This window comes from Mastacembelus armatus, chromosome 4 (genome assembly GCF_900324485.2).
Source record: "Mastacembelus armatus chromosome 4, fMasArm1.2, whole genome shotgun sequence".
NCBI lineage: Eukaryota > Metazoa > Chordata > Actinopteri > Synbranchiformes > Mastacembelidae > Mastacembelus > Mastacembelus armatus.
The window spans coordinates 19,494,909-19,512,342 of NC_046636.1; the positions used below are offsets into that span (position 1 = coordinate 19,494,909).

At 39.3% G+C, this 17,434-nt stretch overlaps 2 protein-coding genes across 3 annotated transcripts in view; one reads left to right on the top strand and one right to left on the bottom strand.

Moving 5' to 3' along the window:
* Positions 1 to 9,436: 9,436 nt before the first annotated feature.
* Positions 9,437 to 13,594, top strand: cnga3a (cyclic nucleotide gated channel subunit alpha 3a). Of its 2 annotated transcripts, XM_026305204.1 has the most exons (8): positions 9,437 to 9,537; positions 9,735 to 9,815; positions 10,148 to 10,321; positions 11,015 to 11,074; positions 11,488 to 11,685; positions 11,809 to 11,910; positions 11,993 to 12,099; positions 12,198 to 13,594. In XM_026305204.1, exons 1-8 carry the CDS (start codon positions 9,437 to 9,439, stop codon positions 13,592 to 13,594), a joined length of 2,220 nt encoding a protein of 739 aa, XP_026160989.1. The 2 variants fall into 2 exon arrangements, with proteins under 2 accessions (XP_026160989.1, XP_026160990.1); XM_026305205.1 differs by lacking the exon at positions 11,015 to 11,074.
* Positions 13,595 to 14,300: 706 nt separating this feature from the next.
* Positions 14,301 to 17,434, bottom strand: part of atp10a (ATPase phospholipid transporting 10A) — a 40,252-nt gene continuing 37,118 nt past the window's right edge. Inside the window, exons 28-32 of the mRNA XM_026305586.1 lie at positions 17,083 to 17,247; positions 16,563 to 16,718; positions 16,399 to 16,472; positions 16,126 to 16,269; positions 14,301 to 15,385 (exon numbers count right to left, since the gene is read on the bottom strand). Coding sequence (XP_026161371.1) covers positions 15,265 to 15,385; positions 16,126 to 16,269; positions 16,399 to 16,472; positions 16,563 to 16,718; positions 17,083 to 17,247 — 660 coding nt within the window. The 3' untranslated portion in view covers positions 14,301 to 15,264. The remainder of the gene's footprint in view (positions 15,386 to 16,125; positions 16,270 to 16,398; positions 16,473 to 16,562; positions 16,719 to 17,082; positions 17,248 to 17,434) is intronic.

Consider the following 17,434-nt stretch of genomic DNA (forward strand, 5'->3'; position numbering starts at 1 on the left):
ACTAAAAGACAGACGATGTCTTTCTTAGGTAAACTTCTGCAGAGCATGGATACCAAACTATTCAGAGTTGTCTAGTCCATTGTTGAAACTGATTTATGACACACCTATGGCAACTTATGATAAAATAAAATGACTGAAATTGCAGAAAAAGCCTTTAATGATCTTAAAAAGACCCTGAACAGCACCTGTATTTTAGGACTGCCTAACCATGAAAAATGTTTTATGCAAACTGTTGATTGTGAAAATGGTCATATGACTTCAGTGATGCAGACATGCAGTCTCTGTCCTGTTGTTGCAAAACAAGATAGCATACATGTCTCCAGCTAGACCTTTATCCTGCATGACTACATTACTTTCACAGCTACATCTCACTATTGAATGATGTACAACTTTTAATCCTGCTACATTAATGCCTATAGCTGAGGACTGTGGGCCACGATTGTATTGCTGAAACTGAGAATACAGTGTTGCCCAGGGTTGACCAAACTGACACACCTTATAAAGATGCTGAAATGACAATGTTTGTAGATGGATCTTGTAAAAAAAAAAAAAAAAAAAAACTCAGACTGATCTAATTCTACAGGATATACTGTTGTAACCCTTAAAGATGCTTTTAAAGCTGAATCACTACCGTCTCATTTATCATAGCAGGCAGTGAGACTTATTACCTTAACAGAAGCTTATAAATTAGGAGAAGGAAAAGTAGTTAATATCTTCACTGACAGCAATTATGGATTTTCAACTGTACATGTGTTTGCTCAGCAGTGGAAGAACAGAGGAATGATTACATCATCTGGTAAGCCCATCACAAACAAAGATCTTATTTTACAGCTGTTAGATGCTGTGTAGCTGCCTAAAGAGGTTGCTAATTGCAAGTGCGATACAAATGTGAGGAATAGACATGATTTCTTTTGGTAATTGTAAGGCTGACGAAGTTGCTAAATTAGTAGCACAGAAACCACTGCCTTTACAAGCTACAGTGACAGTTGAACATCTTGATGAGCAGATACTTAAAGACATACAGAACAGTGAACCTTAGAAATGAAAAGACTCATGGGTAACAAACAAAAACAAAGAGAAAAGAGTGTAAATTAAATGACAATAACGTTTGAAGATGTAAAGATGAAAAGTAGTGTTACCTAAAAGTTTATTTAGATATGCAGCTGTACTGACACACATGGTACATATTTTGTAAATCAGGTAATTAAACATCTTACTGCAGTGTTATCATCTTCCTGAGCTAAAACCATTCATTAAGGAGGATGCTCACATGACTGAAACCATTGCTGATTACATGGCAAAAATGTTGTCTAATAAAAATGTTGTATCTGTGATTAATGCACAACAGGAGGGTCCTGAGCCTGAACCGGACTCTAGAGTGAAACCAGGAGATTGGGTCTTTGTAAAAATCATCAAGAGGAAGTTTGGTATTCTCAGTGCTGGGAAGGACCTTACCAAGTACTGCTGTTCACACCCATGGTTGTGAGAATTGTTGAAAGACCTTCCTGGATTCATTTAACACACTGTAAAGAGGTAAAAGTACTGTCTGAGTAATTCTGTCAAACCAGCAGGGACTCACTCTAAACTTCAACTAACCTGTGGTGAAGTCTGGCTACAAGTATAAATCCCTGATAAGTACAAAGCTAGAAACCAAGTTGCAGTAGGGTTTGAATCGTTCCTATTTTGGTGGTCAACCATTAACAAAAATGTTGATTGGATAATTTTTTTGTATTACAACCAGCAGAGATTCATTAACTACACTAGAGATGCTGTCAGAGGCTTAGCAGAGCAGTTAGGTAAAACGAGTCTCATGACCTGGCAGAACTGGATGGCATTAGACATGTTACTGGCTAAGGAGGGAGGTGTTGGTAAAATGTTTGAATCTACCCGTTGTACCTTTATTCCTAACAACACTTTCCCAGATGGATCTTTCACTTGAGCTTTACAAAGACTACAAGCCTTATCTGAGGAGCTCGCTGAGAATGCTGGTATTGACAACAACTTCACTTCTTGGCTGGAGGGAATGTTTGGTAAATGGAGCAGTCTGGTTCAGTCCATACTCATCTCAATGGATGTGATGACTGTTATTTTGGTTACCTGTGGCTTCTGCTGCATTCATGTAGGCCTTTGTCAACGCCTTATTGATACAGCAATTAACAAACAAATGTATCAGTCCATTTCACAGGATGACCAGGACCCTGAACCTCCTCCAGAGCCAATGAAGGAAGACATGACTGTGACTTTCACTGACTATGATAAATTTGTCTTAAATTCTGAACTGTAAGGCACGAATGACTCCGACATTGAAAATTCCTACAGAAAGTGCTGTTGTGATGATGACTGTTTGCCCATAGAGACAGAAAGTTATGACATTTATTTCTCACTTCTACTAGTTATATTTCAGTATGCTAATCCAACTAGTCCATGCATTTGTTACCTCAAGGCTAGATTACTGTAACTCATTACTATCTGGATGTCCCAATATCTCCATAAAAAGCCTCCAGTTAATCCAGAATGCCGCAGCCAGAGTCCTGACAGGAACTAGCAAGAGAGATCATATTTCTCCTATATTAGCGTCTCTTCATTGGCTCCCTGTAAAATACAGAATAGAATTTAAAATCCTTCTTCTCACATACAAATCCCTTCATAATCAAGCTCCTTCATATCTTAAAGACCTCATAGTACCATATTATCCCAATAGACCACTTCGCTCTCAGAGTGCAGGCCTACTTGTGGTTCCCAGAGTTTCCAAAAGCAGACTGGGAGGCAGAGCCTTTAGTTATCAAGCTCCTCTCCTGTGGAACCAGCTCCCAGCCTGGGTTCAGGAGTCAGACACTCTCTGTACTTTTAAGGCTAGACTTAAAACCTTCCTCTTTGACAAAGCATATAGTTAGGGCTGGCTTCAGGCAACCTTGAACCATCCCTTAGTTATGCTGCTATAGGCCTAGACTGCCCGAGGACCATCGGTGCACTGAGCTCCCCTACCCTAACCCTGGGGATGTGTTAGAGAAATTAAAATGTTTACCCTCCTATGACCTGATCCACCTTACTTTAGTATAACTGAAACACTTCTGAATGGGGCCTATTGTGTATTGTGGAAATATAATCGTTGCTCTCAGTGAGCACAGTTTGCTCTAACCGTGACTATTTGATAAGGGCCCAGATGTCTTTCTGTGAGAAATCACCTCCCTTATTGTGTTACCATGGAAACTGATGTGTTGGGCTGCAAGCAGCCAGTGACCCTCATGGTGTACTAAGGTGCTATGTTATTCCTTGCAAGTAAAACTTCTATATAATCTTACCGAAGTTTGAATTGAATTCAATTCAATTCAATTTTTATTTGTATAGCGCCAAATCACAATACAAATCATCTCAAGGCACTTTACAAAAACTAAAACTAAAAACCCAACAATTCCCTTATGAGCAAGCACTTGGCGACAGTGGAGAGGAAAAAACTCCCTTTAACGGAAGAAAAAAAACCTCCAGCAGAACCGGGCTCAGTTTGGGCGGCCATCTGCCTCGACCGGTTGGGGTGAGTGGATAGAGCAGAGAGAAAAGAACAGCAACAATAAACAACAAATAGACACTGCAAGTTGGTGGGGCCAGTAACTGCACATCAGCGATAAACAGCTCCAGGACCAGGGACACCTGCAGAAGGTACAGAGAGAGAGAGAGAGAGAGAGAGAGGGAGGGAGAGAGCACAAACTAGGGGAGAGAGAGAGCACAAGGTTAGTAACATTCAATGGTGGAATATACATGAGGTGGGAGAGAAGAGGGGGGGGGGGGGGGGGGGTTAGGGTAGGGGAGCTCAGTGCACCGATGGTCCTCGGGCAGTCTAGGCCTATAGCAGCATAACTAACTAAGGGATGGTTCAGGGTTGCCTGAAGCCAGCCCTAACTACATGCTTTGTCAAAGAGGAAGGTTTTAAGTCTAGCCTTAAAAGTACAGAGAGTGTCTGCCTCCTGAACCCAGGCTGAGAGCTGGTTCCACAGGAGAGGAGCTTGATAACTAAAGGCTCTGCCTCCCATGTCCTCTGTCTATTGGTTAAAAGAATTTACCTAACACAAGCAAAATGAGATACTGATCCAAAGTTACAGAGGCACAAAGAAGTTTTATTTTCCCTTGTCAGTTTTATAAGCATTAAAAAAAGAAATTAAGGCTGAATCAGTACATTTTATGTGGAAAACATGTTGGAGCCACAGGCACAATTCAGTTAAAATTAGCTTTCCTGAAGATTAATGGGACTTGGTCAAAACAACCCATGGGCAGTGGGTAAGGTTAACTAACCCTGTATGTTGTATATTGGTCATACTTTGAGGCAAAAAACTATAATAGAACACATAATACACACTGGTCATTTTCACTGCAAGCATTTAAAACCTGTCATAGAAAGAAAATCATACTTGTTACTAATAACATAAGAAGCCTCTGTTCTGTTCAAGTGTGGACCTGAAAGCTCAGCAGCTTAATATAACTGACATGTCAAAATATCTTCTGTGTAAAAGGTTCAACAGGCTAAAAAGCATTATTTATTTGTGAATGTGATGTTTTCTTCATCCTCACGTGGCTCTGCAAACCAGTCTGAATGAATTTTGAACAAGGATGCTCAACAGAAGCACCAGGCAGCGAATCACAGTCTTAACATTATGTCATTCTCTTGTGATTGTTAAGTAGAAGTGTTATCTACCAATTGCAAGTGGGAACCGAACAGACAGCAGAAGTGTGGCTGATTACAGCAATGGTGAAATGGCTGCAGTGTTAGAGGATTATGAAAGAGAAAAACAAATCAGCACAGGGCACCACATGCACTGGCTGTAGACTGGTGTATCAAATTGTCCACATGGCCCACAAACTTGTCCTTGAGGTTGTTATAGCAACTCTGCCTAAGTGTTTGGCAGAGGATAAATCATCTCCTCTGGCTTGTAATAAAACAATGTATACTTACGAGTAATCAGCCACAGCATCTGATGAATAAGGTACAACTCATCAGCACAAGAGGACTCACAGCAGTGCGTGGGATTGGGGGCTGAATGCAAGCTCTACACTTACACTACATGTGGCTGACATTTTTGTTATATTTTTTTGCTATGATCGTGGTATGGCTTTGTGGGTCCTAACATTTATCTGCTAGTCTGTAAAGACTGAAATATCTCAACAATTAGTGGTTGGCTTATTGTAAAGTTTGGCACAGACATGACAGATCTCACAGAGGATAAATCCTAATGACTTTGGTGCTTCTTGTGCTGCCACCATGAGATTGCCATCTTTGCGTATAGTTTTGACAACTATTAGAGGCATCTACCAAGAAATTTGGAGCAGACACTAATGTACCCTTATGAATAAATACTAATGACTTTGTGATGTCTTAACTTGCTTTAATTTGTTTGATACTACTACTACAACTACTGCAATACTAATAATATAGTCATTGTCCTTAGCTATATTTTGTATTTAGTGCTAACTAGCTAATGGTGTTGTGCTCATTGCTGACATTAGCAAAGTTCCACTGTGCTGAAGTGAAGCTGCACAGAGCAGCTAGTATGGCTCTACACTCTTTGTCTAGACTTGATTTTTTTTTCATCAACTCAACTAATTGAATCATGATTTAAATAACGAATAGAAACTGAAATAGCAAATCACTCTGATTATCAGGCTAATCGTGTAGTGTGTTTGGAAATGAAGCCCCTACACTGAAATCCAGCCCAGCCCCTCTTCTGCTGTCACTGTTATTGTTCAATTGCTCTCTGATTAAGACCACATTTTGGCCCCATGCCTGGGGGACAGCTTTGGCTTGAGGCCCATTGATGCTCTGTAGCTGCAGACCAACAATCATGCTCATACTACTTCTACAGAGGGTATGCACAATATATCAAGAACACACTGACTGACCAGGAAAATCCGGGTCAAATCCACAATGCTTCACTGGATTTTCCAGCATTTACTCCACATAAATCACTTTCCTTTTACTTTGGACAAACAGAAGGTTTTCTATATTTAAATTCACATTTCACAAAATTAGCACACTGTATGCCAAGCATTTCATAACACTGTTATTTTCAGTTCAGAGCTACAGAGCTAAATGTACTGTCAGACGGTGATCAGACCTGAACAAAGGCTCATCACGTTGGCTGAGGGTTATAATAGAATGGGCTGAACAGTCTGATTGACTTGGAAATGCAACAACAATTGTTGCGCTGTGCCATGGTGCACTCTGGGAAAATCCAGGGTTTAGGATGTAGTAATTACCATGTGCCTTCTGGCAGAGATGTAAAGAGGCTTTCAATAGATCTCTATGCACCTGGAGACAGTTCTGAACCTAATAAGGTTTGCAGAAGAGTTGAATGGTTGTACAACCACTACTTGACTTTGCTCTACCACAACAATATTCAATAAAACAAGGTATTCTAAAAAAAAAAAAAAAGGAATTCATGGCTAAAAGGACTGAATATCCAGTCACAGACAATAGGATTCATCAGCACTGATTCTGGTCCTTAAAAGGACAATGAATCTTACACAAACTCTTTTTGCACTTGGATTTAAGATTTTTTGGTGAAATGTTATTTTTGGCTATCAGTGTGGGTATACAGTTTAAACCATTGCTTTTAGTTTGAGATGACCACAAACATCAGGTTATGCAGCAGCATAGTTTTAATAACATCATATGGCTGACTACTGTGGAGCATTATTAAAATATCTATTAGTCCATATAACAGACAACATGGTGTCTCTGACTACTCATGAATTTAATGTGATATCAAACCAAAATGGAGGCTATTGTTAAATTAATAAAAGTAGCATATTGCTTTAAGTGAGCTATCATTAGGTGGCTGAAACAGGCCCTCAGGTCTAAGCTGGGATTAGTGCTGCAGCTCCATGTATTGCCAAGGGATTTCTCTTTTAACCCTACGCCTTAGGGTGATTGTTGAGGGAGCGGGGCTGGTATGGTGACAGGAGAAACATTATGCTGGAGGACCTCCGCCTAATGATGCTTCTCTGAATCTGCTCTCTTTACAGGAATTATTTCTTATCAGAAGCCATAATATTTGAGTTTCAACATTTTAACTGACCTGACATAAGGCTGACATATAATCTGGACATAACACTAAAATGATATAGGAGAGTTATAGTGGACTTCACAAGTACTGTGGCCCTAACTTTAATCAAGTTATGTAAGCTTTCTTGCCCATTGACAGCTGTCTTCAGTTGTTAGTTCTACATTTTACCTCTGAACTTCACTCCTTAGGGTTTATACATTTAGGGGGGTTTATTAGGTAGGTAGTATTTTTTTAGTAGATAATATTTTGCCTAATGGAGAACACCAGTATATATATAAAATGGCATTAGTAAAATATTAATAAAATTATAGATGCTACATGCTACTGTTATTAGTATTATGAGGCACTTCCTACTTAAAGCATGATTGTTGCATGTGTATGTGTGTGTGCTGTGTTGTGCACAGTGATGGGCAGGACTCCTCCCCTCCCCTGATCTTGGACCTGTCAGCTCAGTCGCCACTCTCTTCACCCAGCAGAGACGCTGGGACCAATGATGGACAGCCGGCAACGATATTTTTGGTGACGCTGTGTTTGGACAACACAATTGGACATATTTCAGTGTTGAAACTCTGTGATATTTTTGATTTGAGGATGGGATTAATCAGAAATCCTCAGAGGGGAGTTGCTTGTTCAGCCAGCTTGGAGAAATCTGTGTGAGAAGGCTTCAAACAGGTGGGCTGCCAGCTGAATACATCTTCTCTGCTTGCACAGACACAATAGTTGTACATAGAGAGCGCAATAGTTTTGGTTCTCATCTGTTCTGCAGGCTGTCACAGTGACAGGTGAACTGCTAAAATAATTTCCCACTGAAGCTGTCAGGGCTATAATAGTATAGAATAAAATATTATAACAAAAAAATAATTATATTCTTATAAATCTAGCATATTAAACCTTTCTTAGTTAAGCATTGCAAGCCTATGTGCTCAATTACTATAGAAAGTATGAGTGTGTCAAATATCATAATCACATAGTCATAGTCAGTTTACATAATTGGATTTACAGTCTTTGCATATTAGGGAAGGGGATATCTTGATAAATACACAACCGAACCACAAGTCTCAAGCCTCTTAGTGAGTCTTGACCCATGGGTGCTGCTCAACAGCTAATCTCCAGGAAAAAATGAATATTGGTTTAAAGAATCCACAGACTCAAGAATATAGTCGTATATTTTTGAAAGTGTTAAAGACAAATTAAGAAAATTCAAAAGCTGCCTGATTTTGCTTAGGGTATTCAAACATCAAATAGATGTCAGGCTCAGTATATTCAGTTCTTGTAGCTACTGTTGTACATTTCCACTAGAATGCAAGTAAAATGGAGGTTTAAATATATTCTGGCATGATTGAATAATAAATAAATAAATAAATAACATCTCAAATGACTGAACTTTCTACAACAAAATGAATGAGTATACCTGTTTACTAACCTCTGAGCAAATGCACCATCATCCTGTGACTGAAGTCAATTGTAATCATGTTCAAAGCAAAGGAAATATAAGTAAAACATAGACTCAAATCATGTAACCTTTGTAAAAATGTATTCTAAGTATCGAAAAATGTCTGTGTGGTTCAGTCATGATGATGTAACTCACATGCAGTGTACAGATGCACTGTTAGCTTTACCTTTAGTCACCCTTCAAGCACTCAGCTTCTCTGTCATTCTCTGTGTGATTTAATTTAATGGGGGTTGGTTAACTCCCTGGTATTAGCACTAATCTATATGTGTGCACGTGTTACAACCATTGCTGTTCCCCAGATTTACCAATAGACAAAATAAATAAATAAAAATGAAAAACAGAGAAATTTGACATAATAATATTATGGAAACCCCACTTTACATATTACAGTGTTATGATTTTATATAAGTAGAAATTTCCCCATGAACCTAAGATGCATCTGCTTTGTATCAAAATATAAAAACAAGATTTTTATAAAGGGATTTCCTGGAGACTTTAAGAGTAGCTGGTATTGCCAATCTGGCTGTTTCCCCAGACTGCATCCCAGCAGTGAAGAGGGTCAGTGCCCTCAGCCGCATACAGTTGTACCTGTTCTTTAAGTGGTGCCTTAAAAGACTGAACATAGCAACAGGAGTCGGCCTGTAAGCCATAGCTTAGTTATTTTAAAAACCAGCTGGTCGTTCACGGAGTGAGGGCACTGATCCTGTTTAATGTTAATGGTGTAATGAGGATGTATTTTTAGGTGCCACTCTTAGAGAGACAAAGGAGCGTTCAGTGAACACATTAACAACAGTGCTCTCATGAGTCAAATTCATGGTACGATTTCTGTCTTGTAAAACCTGATAAGTGTACTGTAATATCACAGTATTAGTGTGTATTGTTCTCCTGTACTCCTGTGCTCCAGGCCAGCAGAGCCAAACACAACAACATGGCAAAAATCTCCAGTGGCAGCTCCTTTTCAACCAGACAGCAGTTGTCTACTAACACACCTGATGATGAGCTTGCTGTCATTGAGAATGCGGACAGCAGGTCTGACATTATCATCATACTCTCAAGATTCAAGTAGTAATCAATAAATGTTAATTTACAGCAGACTATGGGAATTAACTTTTTCTACCGTATCAGTGCCTTTTCCACTGTCATTTTAATGTTTCAAGCATTCCAACCAGTGAAGACACATTTTTATATATTTAATAAACTGAAATTAGTCACTTGCTGTCTTTCAGGGCTCACTCACTGTGTGAAGACAACTCTGAGAAAGCTCTGTCTCATAGAGACTCATTTGCAGGTGCTGGGGCAATGGCCAGGTAACTGCTGTAGTAATATTTTAGAGTTCTTAGTGCCACTGTTGGTCCAAGTTCCAAAAAAATAAACACATTACAACGGGCCCTTACATTTATTGGACATATTAATGCATTAGTATTAGAAATGTAATTGTGTAATACATTAAAATATACTGTATGCAGAATAAACCTAAAATTTCAAGTACATTTGATTATTTCTGTATTTTTACTTTGTTGAACTTGTACATTTATTTTCTTCACTGCTGGTATTTTACAAGAGTATGTATGACTTAAAGTCCATTCCTAGACTAGACAGGTGTCACTTTGTGCTGTTTTACCTCCCACTGACCCTCTAGGCTGTCGTACTTCTTCTTCATGCTGCGAAACTGGGCGTCTCACAGAATTAACCCTGAAGCAGAGAGGCACGACTCTTTCCTTGAGCGCTTCAGAGGCCCTGAGCTCATAGATATGTCCAGTCGGGACAGCAATGCCCAGTCTGTGGGTCACAACGACACACTCCATAAGAGAAAGTAAGTCCAGGACTGTGGAGCGACACTGATTAGAGATAGTGCCCAAAAATGACATTTTCTCTCAGTGACAATAGTTTTTTTTGTTTTTTTTTTAAACAAACATTTCAAATGAACCCACCGAACAGGACAATAAACCTATACTATATCAGCCTAACATTCAATCCCTCAAAGGATGATTCAAACTGGCCTGAACGAAACTATAAAATGACGTTAAAGTAATGATGAAAATTAGTTTCGGTCTTTAGCTTCACTAATGTGACCACACCTCCATCAGCCCTGTCCTGTGATCAGACTAAAATAAATTAGACCTCAACCACAAAGTCCTCACAAGCTGAAGTCCAAACACACACACACCTCCCATTTAATCACTATGTTAGCTTAACACCAGCTAATATACAGCACAGTTAAATATGAAGGGCAGAGCCAGGTTGTCACCACTGTTTAAATTTGACTGTATCCATTTGTATAACCAAGATGAATCATCAAGAGTTGTTGCAGGAAGTGAAGTTACTTTTTCTTTTTAGCTTTCGACAAGGGATAAACTACTAACGATAAAACCGACACAGTGTTAAAACCTGAAAAATGTATTCACAGAACCAACCACAGAGCTTTAATGTCTAACAAAGCTCCCTTGTCTGTGTCAGATCACTGTCCAAAAAAAAAACCATGTTATTTCTTTATTTCTCTCCGAAGTCTTGCCAGTAAGTGGCCGCTAGCTGCTTACAACACAAATAACTGCAACAACACAGACGAGTAAGTGTTTGCATATCTGTGTTGGAGAACAGAAATAGATTTTTACAATAATAAATAATAGACTATAGTGGACGTTTTTATCCTGTGTTGTAGCTGATGGTCTGCATGTGCCAGTATATAGAGTAGTTTATAGTAAAGAAATCTTTGAAACAAACTGTTTCCCCATCCTCTGTTCCTCTTTGTGGTCTGGATAGAAAAGAACCCAGTGTCCCTTTACTTGCTTGAGGGCGAAACTAAAAGAAGACACCAGAACTTACCTGTTATGCTGCCATCTAGGTGACATATGTATGATCTGCACCAGTCCAACACGTCCCTATTAGGTCCTAGTTTACACGGTCTGGTAGACAGTCCCCCGTAGGCCACCTTTCCTTCATTTATTCACCTCCATACAAAACTAAACTTGTTATCCGTAGCAAAAAAGATGACAAAAAGGAAGAGGTTAAAAAAGATGAGAAAAAGGAGGATGAGAAAAAAGATGAGAACAAAGATGGGGACAAGAAGGAAGAGAATAAAGATGAGAAGAAGGACGAGAAGAAAGATGAGAAGAAAGACGAGAAAAAAGATGAGAAGAAAGACGATAAGAAAGATGATAAAAAAAAAGAGGAGCCTCCGTAAGTATGCCATTAGATGGAATAAGTCTAGTAATATGGGAACATTTTGTACACAAAACACATCTCTCTGGTCCATAATCTACTGAATCGTTTGACATCAATTAATGACTGATTTGTTTTTAGGAAAGAAATCTGGATTATGGATCCAGCTACAGACAACTACTACAGATGGCTAACCATCATCGCAGGTCCAGTGTTTTATAACCTGATGATGATTGTGACGAGGTATTGTGAACTTCCTGTTTTACAACATTTTCTTCACTCAGAAGGATGTTCACAAAATTTAAAACAACTTCTTTTCTTTTAGAGCCTGTTTTAATGAACTCCAGGACTCATATACAAATCTCTGGATATTCCTGGACTACACCTCAGACTTAGTCTACTTCGCTGACACATTTGTCAGATCAAGAACAGGTCAGCTTCTTGAAGCTTCCTTTCAAGACAGTATTTAAATGTAGACCAAATTGCAATTTGTATGGTGTCTCCAAATTGTCCTATTTGCCCCCCCCCAGGTTACTTGGAACAAGGTCTGCTGGTAAAAGATGCCAAGAAATTGAGAAGTAAATACAGGACAACATCTCAGTTCAAATATGATATAATTTCAATGATACCAACTGATCTGCTGTTTCTGAAATATGGATTCAACAACCCTGAGTTTCGATTGAACCGCCTGTGCAAAATGCCAAGGCTTTTTGAGTTTTTCGAGAGGACTGAAACCAGAACCAGCTTCCCAAACATGTTTCGAATTAGCAATCTGGTACTTTATATCCTTGTTATTATCCACTGGAATGCTTGTATGTTCTTTGCCATTTCAAAAACCATTGGTTTTGGATCTGACACTTGGGTATATCCCAATATCAGCCACCCAGAGTATGGCCGTTTGACCAGAAAGTACATCTACTCCTTGTACTGGTCCACGCTGACCCTAACTACCATTGGAGAAACTCCTGCCCCAGTCAAGGACATTGAATACCTCTTTGTCATTGCTGACTTCCTCACTGGTGTGCTGATCTTTGCTAGTATTGTTGGTAACGTGGGTGCGATGATCTCCAACATGAACGCCTCTCGTGCTGAGTTCCAGGCAAAGATTGACTCCATAAAGCAGTACATGCAGTTTCGAAATGTCAGCAAAGACCTGGAAGCCAGGGTCATCAAGTGGTTTGACTACCTATGGACTGAGAAGAAGACTTGTGATGAGAAGGAAGTGTTGAAGAGCCTACCAGACAAGCTCAAAGCTGAGATTGCCGTCAATGTCCATTTGGATACAGTAAAAAAAGTTCGTATATTCCAGGACTGCGAAGCTGGTCTCCTCATTGAATTGGTGCTCAAGTTGCAGCCACAAGTCTTCAGTCCTGGAGATTACATTTGTAAGAAGGGAGATATTGGCAGGGAGATGTACATCATCAAAGAAGGGAAGCTTGCTGTGGTGGCTGATGACGGAGTCACTCAGTTTGTAGTGCTCAGCGATGGCGCATACTTCGGAGAAATTAGCATCTTAGGTATAAAAGGGAGTAAGGCAGGAAACAGAAGAACAGCCAACATCAGAAGTGTAGGTTACTCGGATCTCTTTGCCCTGTCCAAAGATGACCTGATGGAAGTGCTCACTGAATATCCAGAAGCTAAGAAGGCTTTGGAGGAGAAGGGAAAAGCCATCTTAATGAAAGACAACCTGATTGATGAGGCCATCGCCAACGCTGGTGCTGACCCCAAAGACTTGGAGGAAAAGATGAGCAAACTGCAGAATAACTTGGACAATATGCAGACCAAGTTTGCCCAGCTGATGGCAGCGTTCACTTCGAGCCAGACCAGGATGAAACAGAGGATCACTGAGATGGAGGCCAAAGTGAAATCGATAAAACCAGAGGACTTCTCTGAAGTGGTGGCCGATAAAGATGACAAGGTCAAGTAATATGAGAAACTACCTGAAGGATTTTACAGGAAATGGATTTTTCATTTAAAGTAGTAAAGTGACACTTTTCAAAGCTCCATCTTTATATTGATTTATACAACATGCTTATCACGCTAATGTGTCAAGTTGTGTACAGTGCACACAACAAATATACATTTCTTGTATGTGTGCTATGATTGACAGCCAATTTCATGTCATGAAACTAGTATGTTGATCAGAAGCACTTTGTATATGCAAAAACTACTTCTCATAGCCTTAGAAAAATGAGGAATGTTTTCTTATGAGATTGACCCAAAATATATTCTATTTGTAATGAATGATTCGAAACTGTAATATACATTTGTTACTGTGTATAAATGTACAAAATAAACCGAATAAAGCTGGTTTTGTTTATGAGCTATTATCAACATACACAATCAGTTGTAAATTTGTGATATGTGAATAAACATTAAAATGTTCATATAATGTGTTTATATTGTCATTTGGTAAGTCAGAGAAAATCTTTTAAGCTGTTCTGTGGGAGTCTGAGCATCAAAATGTTGTTTGCTTCTAAATGAAGCTTAAACTTTAAAGCTCCAGAATTAAGGGACAATCAAAATAAATAATTTTAACATATTGTTAGCAGTTTGTAAATAAATATTAAAATATACTCCTGATTCATGTATAGGTAAAAAAATTCAATCAGTTATTCTGCTTCATTTGGATAAGTTTAGATGTGGTTTGATTAGATTTTATTGACAAATATTACAGAGTTTTGTCACCTTTATTCAGTTGCATAATTGTTGCTTTACATAAGTGTTTCACATTATCTGCACATTCTTTACGTACCTGAGATATTTGGCCAAATACAACACCCCCTGTTCTTTTTTTTTCCTCATACAGGCATTTGGCAACCGCACTTACAAGTGTGCAATCGGTATCGCATCTTAAAGCAAATAAAACAAATTTTTTCAGGATGTGAAAGTCTGAGCTTTCAGAAAGCACATTCTGGAACCGTACAAGGTATTGAAATCACACTATCTGTGTTTCACAACACACAGTATTTCTTCTACATGTAACACAAGAGGCACAACACAGATATACTTTAAAACCACCTTCAGGTTAGTGGTGAGTTTGTACTCGCAAAATATAGTTTACATGTAAGTTTGTCAGTCAAGCTATTCGTATTAGCAGTAATATAAAAGGCTTCACCTCAATGCAACTGCAGTCATAACCAAGAAGCACCATTATGCCCAGACCACTCCGTTGTAGGAAGATGGCCTGAGGACTGATTACTGCTACATTATGAAGAACCACAAAAACATAATTTAAACTAAATCAATGAATATATGTGTACTATAAATACTATATGTGCTGGCATTCTCTGAAATCCTGTGTACTGTAAGTGCACTTTCACAGTTTCACAAATGTCATATTGTGTCTATGTCTGCTCAGAAACAAAACACTTAATTGCCATGTTAAACTCTTTGGGAAACTGAATGTACAGTATAAGATACTGGCTCTAAAACGAAGAGAAAGGCTGACAGTGAAGTTTGACTGGTAGAGGGTGGCTAGGCACAGGGTTGTTGCAGCAGTTTGTTTCATGGCATTTCCTTTTGTGTGTTTTTTTTTTTTTTTCATAATTTCTTTTCTGTTAAAATGCTGTCAGAAGACTTTTCTTTGTGGATCTGTCACAGCATCCCAAATCCTTTGGCATAAGTGATGGCCTTTAGAAGTCTTTCTCTCAGTTTTTCTTTGGAGGAGTATTCTGGGAGCAGCAGTGCATTAAAGCAGGTGTGAGAGGTTGGTAGCCTACAAGAAAGAATGAAAGTGAAAGAGTGCTGCAGGGCCTGGCACTAAACATGGGACAAATGTGAACTGAGACAAACTTAGCATGTGATTTTGCATAAAGCAGAGGTCTCTAACCCTGGTCCTGAAGAGCTACGGTTCTGCTTGTTTTCCAGATATCCCTGCGCTACCCCCTACTGATGACCCCTGCCACCTTGCCACTGTGCAGCTGTTTAACTGTTCTAGTGACTCCAGCAACAGTGATGGGCGAGCCCCTTCCCTGCCAGGTCCTCCATTTCTCCCTCCTCTATGGAGGGCGTGTCAGTGGGATTGAGGAGTTCCTCGAAGTACTCCTTTCACCTCCCAACTACGTACCCAGTCGAGGGCGGCAGCGCGCCCTCCCCACTATATACAGTGTGAGTAGCGCACTGCTTCCCCCTCGTGAGTCGCAGGACAGTTTGTCAGAATCTCTTCCATGCAGACCAAAAGCCTTGCTCCATGGCCTCACCGAACTCCTCCCACACCCGAGTTTTTGTTTCTGCAACTACCCCTGCCGATACCCGTCGCCCGCTTTGAGAGTCCCACAACCCAACCAAGCTCGGTAGGGCTAAAATGGCTATTGTTCTTTACTATTGTTCATCAGCTGTAGCTGAAAACGTCTAAATAAAACCTCACATGCTGACTGTATTTCTGTTTTTATAGCCAAAGGTATATGCAAATTTTCAAAGACTCTGCCAGTTCTCATGCACTTCATTGCTGTGTACCTGTCTGTATCCGAGCCGTTCTTGGCGATGATCATTTTTAATTTGCCAAGTCCACCAACAGGTGCTCTGTCTGTGCCAGTAGTGAACTGCAGAAACAACTTTTTCTGCTCCTCTCCAAATGAATGAATTGTTTCCCAGAAATCTCTATGGGCAGGAAATAGAAAGAAACAGCAATGATCCGAATGTTAAAATCGGTTATGAAATATGACATGCTGTCAGATTATAATTAGAGCTAAGCATTCCAGATGTGGAATGAAGGAAAATTAGACTCACTTGATAATTTGACTATCTTTGCTATAGCCTCCATCATATTCTGTTGTCTTTTCAAGTGCCTCAAAGTCAAGTTTCTGCAAAATCACAAGAGATTAGTCCTGCAGGTCATAAAATACTGGCTACAATAAAGCAACAAAAAATAAAATTAAGGCTTGTTTCCTCACCCTGCTTCCACAGATAAGCAGCTCTACTTCCTCTGGCCTAAACAAATATTTCAGCGGAGACTCATTTGTGACCATTAGGAAACCCTTTTTAAAGGCTTTGAATTGTCTCTCCACGCTCTTGTTGAGTATGTATTCAGCATAAAGATCCACAAATTCCTGTGAATTACAGAAGTTAAGGAGCATCTTTAAAAATACAAAAATATAAAAGTTACTTCTTTTGTTTTTCCACAGTGAATCAGTTTATTCAAGTGGGTGTTATATACAGCGTTCCTGTTGTTGTTGTTGTGAAATGTACATCTTCAAAAGAGAAACTGTGGAAATATGTCAGCTATTTCTTTTAATATTTATGTGTATATGTGGCAGACGATGTCGAACAGCTACAGTATAGTAATGTTTTATAAAATTCAGCAAGACACATTAAGAATAAAGTGTCCGTTAAAACAAAAAGGTGTAACTTCTAAAAGAAGAAACAACACATTCCTAAATGAAAAGTTGTTTTGTTTAGCAGAAAACACTTCACCTGTCTATTCTCTTTGGTAACAGGGATCTGATCTCCGGTCTCCTTCAGCTCATGCAGTATTGGGTTTCCAAAAAGGTCTCTGTGTGATATCTGGAAGGTGAGCATCATGTCTTCCTCCACACTGCCACTATATTCAAGCAGTTCCTTCAGACTCTGGTAGAGAACCTGCAAGAAAAACGAGAGGAAGCGTTTGATTTTAAAGGAACAGTTTGATATTAAGAATAATAAGCAACTTACATTCTTGTTAATAGTTAATTGAGAAGATTGATACCAAAAGGGTAAGCGCTATTATAAAAATGAACCTACAGCCAATTTGAAAAAACGGGCTCTGTTCGAAAGTAACCTACCCCAA

Excerpts from the sequence above, each read along its gene's own strand:
- cnga3a (XM_026305204.1), top strand. The coding sequence starts at position 9,437 with ATGGCAAAAATCTCCAGTGGCAGCTCCTTTTCAACCAGACAGCAGTTG. Across the intron at positions 9,816-10,147 it reads GGTGCTGGGGCAATGGCCAG|GCTGTCGTACTTCTTCTTCA; the intron begins GTAACTGCTGTA and ends CTGACCCTCTAG. Across the intron at positions 12,100-12,197 it reads ATTTGTCAGATCAAGAACAG|GTTACTTGGAACAAGGTCTG; the intron begins GTCAGCTTCTTG and ends GCCCCCCCCCAG.